The 7220-nt window shown below is 26.5% G+C and overlaps 1 protein-coding gene across 2 annotated transcripts; it reads right to left on the bottom strand.

Moving 5' to 3' along the window:
• Positions 1-1080: 1080 nt before the first annotated feature.
• On the bottom strand, positions 1081-6648 carry LOC136083590 (uncharacterized). 2 transcript variants are annotated; one of them, XM_065803006.1, is made up of 8 exons: positions 4178-6544; positions 3947-4029; positions 3334-3396; positions 2681-2995; positions 2325-2503; positions 2089-2153; positions 1657-1786; positions 1081-1357 (listed from the first exon to the last, which is right to left on the bottom strand). In XM_065803006.1, exon 1 carries the CDS (start codon positions 5775-5777, stop codon positions 4908-4910), a length of 870 nt encoding a protein of 289 aa, XP_065659078.1. In that variant the 5' UTR covers positions 5778-6544; the 3' UTR covers positions 1081-1357; positions 1657-1786; positions 2089-2153; positions 2325-2503; positions 2681-2995; positions 3334-3396; positions 3947-4029; positions 4178-4907. The 2 variants fall into 2 exon arrangements, with proteins under 2 accessions (XP_065659078.1, XP_065659079.1); XM_065803007.1 differs by lacking the exon at positions 1657-1786 and having other exon boundaries at positions 4178-6648.
• Positions 6649-7220: the final 572 nt, after the last annotated feature.

Raw genomic sequence — 7220 nt, forward strand, 5'->3', positions numbered from 1 at the left:
CCTCATAAATATTAAGAATGTTCATGTTAAATAAAAGAGGCTTTGCATAAGTAAAACGATCTTTTTAATTTATAAGACGTGCTACATGCTTCTGTTGACAATGGAGAGGTTTTAACTTACTTTTGTGCGTACTCCCCCACACGACATTGCCATAACTAATATGACAGTGTATCAAAGAGTAATATAACTTAATTAAAGTATGTCTCATTAAAATACTTCTTGGTTTATAAAGAATTCCAATACTTTTGGATATTTTATGGCATAAGTTATCGATATGGTACTTCCACGAAAGATTTTCATCTATAATGATACCTAAAAAATTTGTGTACGTGATTCTTTTTATAAGAATGTTATCAAGAATAAGCACAGGCATTTTGCATGGTAGAATATGCTTTTTTGAAACTGGATGAAAGATAATATATTTAGTTTTTTCAATGTTTAGCGAAAGTTTATTTGATTTGAACCAGTATGAAATTTTTTTCAGTTCAATATTCATATCATGAAACAAATGATTGATGTTTTTGTTGGATAGAAAAAGATTGGTCACAGCGGGCACAACAACGTTGATACAACGTTAAATGACGTTGTTTTTTTGGTTGGATTATCGTTGGAAATGGAAAGGGTGGACGACGTCAGATTTGCCAACGTTAGCTAACGTTATAATTTGGTCGAAGACCGATATGTTATAACGTTCCTCGATGTTTTTCCAACATTAGTTAATGTTGTATTAACATCGAGCAACGTTGGTATAACAACATTCTAACGTGGTTCTTTAGGTTGGTTTGGCGTTGGGTTAATGTTGGAAATGGAAAGGATGGACGACGTCAGTTTTGCTAACGTTAGCTAACGTTGTAATTTAGACGCTAAAACAAAATGTTATAATTTATATCTTGACGTTTTGCGATAAGATAAAAATTATAACATTTTATCTTGACGTTTTGACATCGAACAACATTGGATTAACACCATTTAAACGTTGTTTAATGTTATTCTAACGCTTATTAAACGGTTGAGTGTAGATCTACTCAGCTGAATGTTAACGTTCAATAAACACAGATTTGACAACAAAATGACAAGAAATTGTTTAAAAACGTCTATTTACAAAAACATTACAACGTGGTAGAGTAATTTCGTTCATTAAGAAATATTCCGAGGGAATTTTTACATAATAAATTTAAAGATAAAAAGTTAGTTATTCTCTTGTTGCTGCAGTTTTTTGGGACATCATTGGTTGTGCTTTAATTTTGTTTTCGCCCGCCATCTTCTACATTCACCTTGTCTGGTGCGCATCTCAGAATTTTCTGTATTTCAAAATTAATCTCTTTCAACGTGTTTTCTTTCAAAGACATTACCAAGGCTAAAAATGCATAGTTTGGTTAATATAACTTTAATTATCTATAATATCTTTGATTATATTTATTATTAATTAAAATTAATACTTGTAATATTGATAACAAATAATTATATTAAAATTTATGATATTAAACTTTGGCCATGTTGCAAAGTAACAATAAAAATAGGATTTGTGTTTTGTGTCAAACTCACAAAAACTTGAAGAAAAATAAATAAATTAGTACTCTGCTAGAAAATAAAATTTATCCAATAAAAAGACAAACAAAAAATCTTTCTTTTTAAGATTGCAAAATTAAAACTTACTATCAGGTCGTATAACTTCAGTTGCTGAAAACTTTGTTTCTCCGTTTTATCCACTTTTCTATGCCTAACATACTCGTTACGATTTTGGCCTTTCATATTAAATGCACTCATAACTATGTATGACATCATACTAAATAGTAATTTTTATCATACTAAATTATTGTTGTGAGAAAAAAAAGTTCAAAAAAAATAAGTAACCTATAAATTAGCAAGCAAATATTATTAAAATGTTTTTTTTTTGGCATTTTTGACCAAACTTTAACATTTAAAGGTTGTTTTGATAAAACTCTGTTTAGAATTTGGTCAGTTATGATAAAAATTTTATAATAAATTACACACTTTTTATTCTTTTGCATTTGCGGCAAAAAGAAGTAACTATAATTTTTAAAGATTTTCTTATTTAGACTGATATACTTAAAAAGCTTAATATACCTTTCCATTATATTCTTAACAAGATCTTTTAGTCGAATACCACCACTTTTTCGCAACCTATTAATCTAATCAATACAATATATAAATAAAAGGTTTATTTTATTATACATGTTCACTTTTATTTAAATATATCATTAATTCATAAAATATTATTAATATAATTCTATTCCGTATTTTTTTTGTAGTATTCAAAAACAAAGATATACTTAAAACAAGTTGGATTATAATATACTCACAAGATTCTTAGCAACATCTTCATCAACCCTTAACACGTTATCAAACTTAATGAAATCATGAAACGTCTGATACCGAACAAGAGGCTCATAAACAACGTGAGCAGTTGGTTGCTGAGAAATGTTTTGCTGATTTCTGTCAATAACTTATGTAACCAGCTTGATTATTGTGTACTGAAAATCTATTATATATAAATATATCTATATATCTATATCTATATAAATATATATATAAATATATATATATATATATATATATATATATATATATATATATATATATATATACAACATTATGGAAAGTTATAAGATAAAAATTATAAACAAATATAAAACAAATAAAGATGAATCCTAATTACCAGCAGTATTCATAGGGAAATCAATTCTTCTAAATTTTTTACAATCTCTTCCACGAGGTGGAACTGGGTTTAAACACTGACTTAAATTTCCGCTTGCATCTGAACTAGACTTTCTTATATTTAAAGAGGATGTTGATTGTTTGCAAAGCAAAGACAATTCTTTTAAGTTAAAATGGGAATCAGGATGAGAAGAAGATAATAAAGAGTTTGATGAAGTGTCAGATCCCAAAGAGGAGTTAGATAACAATCTTGATTTTGAGGGAGTATTCTCTTGCACAGAAGTTTGTCCTTGGGCAACTTTTGAATTAACGATATCTATAAATAATTAAAAAATCCCAACTATCAACTTAAAAAAGATGATAAAAAAAGTTAAAAAAAAGGTTTAGTAAAACATTTAGTACATACATACAGACTTAAAAAAATAACTTCAATAAAAGACCCTAATGTTTAAAAGCAAATAAATGAGATAAAAAAACAAAAATTGATTGGTGACAAATCACCAATCAATATCACATGATCTGAAAATAATTAAGGTCTCAAAGTAAACTAATAACTCCATGAGAACAACATAAAAACTTTGAAAAAAGATAATGATTGCATAAATACTTCTTAATAGAGAGTTAGAAAACATACACTAAAGAATAACAAAGTACCTTTTGAAGCTTAAATCGTTGTAGACGTTTTTGATGGAATATTAAGCAATATTGGTGATTTCACTGAAAAAAAAAAAAAAATTATTCAGCATATAGATTTACACATATTACCCATATGTGTAAATCTATATGCCGAATAATACTACCATATAGCTTTTATTATATATATATATATATATATATATATATATATATATATATATATATATATATATATATATATATATATATATATATATACATATATATATATATATATATATATATATATATATATATATATATATATATATATATATATATATGAACTGATAATATATATATATATATATATATATATATATATATATATATATATATATATATATATATATATATATATATATATATATATATATATATATATATATATATACATATATATACGTATATATATATATATATATATATTTGTATATATATATATATATATATATATATATATATATATATATATATATATATATATATATATATATATATATATATATATATATATATATATATATATATATGTATATATATATGTATGTGTTATCAGTTCATATAGCTTGGCTTAAAAGTATGGACTTACTGGTTTTTTTTGAGACTTTCTTTTGCATATTTGCTCCCCAGTAGTTGTGTAGTCAATACAATCATCACAAAACTGTTCTGAACCTTAAAAAGAGCATTTAGAATATTTTACATTAACACTTTTTAAATATTTAAAGGCTATTAAAGATACTGATTTTTGCAACAGCAAATTTAGTTAACTGAACTTTAAATAATTGTAAAATTTTAAGCAAAAATGAGATTAAGTACTAACCACAGACTAACAATCTTTTTTAGGTTGTTGACACCTTTTAAATGCATTCTTCACATTTAAAGTGTTTGGCCAAAATATTTTATTGGTATCCTCATCTATCCAATTTATTGGTATAGTTCGTTCTATCTCCTGATTTCCTTCTAACCAAACTGCTCGTGCATACGGACTGCTACTAGCCATAGTTACTTTTTTATTTTTCAATATATAATTAATGTAAATCAATATAAATTTAAAGTTGTCACTAAAAATTAAACAACCATTTTAAACTATATACTTTTAGTAAACAAAGCATTTATTAAAGCATCAAACAAAAACTAAACACAAATATTTTATAGTACTATTCTCATTTATTGTGATTTTGTTGCATTAAGTAAACATAAAATATAAACAAAGAAGACTGAACAGTTTAACAAAAATAAATAATGATACAAATAAAGTTATTAATGCTTTTCAGGTGCCAGAATATTGTCTCTAAAGCCATAAAGAAAAGGGAAAGAAACTAGTGTCTTTTTACGCGGTAAACAAACCATTTTATTGTGAATATCTTGTCTACAAATATTTCTATTTTCCATTGAAATATTTTGATTTGCAACAAATATGTCAATGTTTCTAGAGTTGCAAGGCTCATTAAAAAAAATTTCATACCTTTTGAATTAACAGTTTTACATTGAAAATTATTATTTGTCAATTTTTTAGTGACCTTAACAATTTCTCCACTTGTTAAACAAAACTAACTATCTCTGTCAGCAATACCAATTTTATCATTTATATATTGGTGGGTGATGCTTTCACCAGACTTTTCTAGTTCGGAACATCGTTTAATGATTTGAACTAAAGGATTATTAGCACTGTGTATGAATTTTTTTAAAACATGCATATAGTTTTCGAAAGGAAAAGCAGACAGCGAAAGCAAATCCTCGCCATAATTTTCAACATCCTGGTGAAGGTGAATTAGTGAATGAACATTGTAAGTAATAAAAGACTCACCATAAACATTTTTTGACTTAAAAAAAAACCATTCTAACAAATTCTTAGCATACTGCAATAACTCAGCTCTTTTATCAGGATCAGTAGAACACATAATTCTTATTGCAATACTAAATGCCAAAAAATGAGTATAAGCTTCATTAGACACAACTCCTTTTAATACTACAGGTCCGGTGTAAAGAATAAATTGTTTAAATTCTGTTGCTTTCCAATGGCTCAATTCTTTTAAAGAACGAGGCTGTCTTGCAAATTCACTAGGCAATTTACCCTTTAAATATTCCAAATTTTTTGATATCTCATTAAGTTGTAATTGTGATAATTTACAAATTCTAGGTCCTTCTTTCAGGAAAAGAAGTATACGCCTAACTACACCTAACATAACTAAATGCATACGGTCAAGTACGAAACCCAAAACACATGGAAAACCGTAGTCTACAAAAACACTTTTACCTAGTTGATGCAATGGCTGATACTTTCCTTGTGAAAAATCTTGATCACTTCTTAAAGCACATCCAATGTCATTAAATACAGCTCTATTTTCTTTATACTCTCCTTCTACTATACACCTTTCACATGAATTATAACCATTGTGAGGTTTGATTGATTTAAGCATTGCTCTTGCAGGTGCATCACAACACAAATATGTTAACTTTACTGGAAACAAATGTCCATTGAAATTAAGACCATCCTCACTTAATCCACTATACTCTTCTAAAAAATCATTTATAAAATCAGACACTGGATCTGGTTTATGAGTTCCACAATAAACAGCAACAAAGAATGGACTCAACCCACTAAACGAACAAAGTATCGGCCATAACTGTGTGATACTACTTAATAATAAAGGCAATCCATCAATATTAACAACAAGAGATATGGGATTTAAATCTTTAACATTGCCCTTATATGAATTAAGTAGTCTGGAAAATATTTGAAATATTTGCCACCACTTAAAGATAGTGATTCTACATACCTTGGAAATTTCAACAACGTTCTGCTATCTATGGGCAGGTCTTTATGCCCATGATTTTTCAAGATGGATAACAGCTCATTTATTGAAGCACGCGAGCATTTATTTTTAGTAGCCCATGAAGCAAGCTGTTCCTGTAAAACATTACGGTACTTAAAGATATTATCATTTCCATAACTAAATTTTGTGTATGATCTGAAGGTGGTTCACTAAACAAACATTCTGATGATGCTGGCTAACTTATATTATCTTTTTTTTCTTCATTTATAACTTATACACTTTGGCAGAATGTTTGTTGAGGGAGTAAATCATTTTCATCACTTGAGTATAAAGCTTCTTCTATAAAATTGTTTTGTTGGCGATTTTGTAAGTGCCAGCTATTTAAATTAAACATTTAAACAATATTACCTAAAAGATTAGCATATAAAATTTAAAATAATTAATAAGTCATCCATATATTGGCACAACATATGCATGTTATAAAACATAATTTTTTTTAATTTAAAAAAAAAAACAACTCAATAATATCTTTATTAATAGACACAATTAAATTTTATATTGTTTCAATTATATTTTATACTTTTATATATCATATAATAATTGTATATAGTTATTAATAATAACATAGTATTATAATTTATAACAATAACCAGGTTTGTTTGGTTCAAACAATGGTTTAAACCATTTTAAAAACTGTAAAAAGGTAAGGCTATGCTTACAAATTCTTAAACTTAGTTGTTTATTATGAATGCACTTATTTAGAAGCATAAAAGTAAAAAGATTAAAAAAAAAGAAACTTGAAATTTCGATTATGTTATTACATTCAGTTTTTATTTTTGTTATAATCTCATTACACATTTAATTTACCTCACGTCATCAGAGGTAACAAAGCACTGGGGGCTACACCTCACTTTTAAAAGTGTGGGAGCTTTTGGTGTTAAAGCCTTCCACTCCCCAAGTTTCAAGTCTATTATTTCAAAATTTTAAATCTTGATAGTAGCAAATGACATATTTGATGTCATTTGCTACTATCAAGATTTAAAATTTTGATAGTAGCAAGTGACATCAAATTTGCAAGCAAAGATA

The sequence above is a fragment of the Hydra vulgaris genome, chromosome 08 (assembly GCF_038396675.1).
Source record: "Hydra vulgaris chromosome 08, alternate assembly HydraT2T_AEP".
Classification (NCBI taxonomy): Eukaryota; Metazoa; Cnidaria; class Hydrozoa; order Anthoathecata; family Hydridae; genus Hydra; species Hydra vulgaris.

Bases quoted from the DNA above. Each gene is read 5' to 3' on its own strand.
- LOC136083590 (XM_065803007.1), bottom strand. From the start codon at position 5,777: ATGCTTAAATCAATCAAACCTCACAATGGTTATAATTCATGTGAAAGG.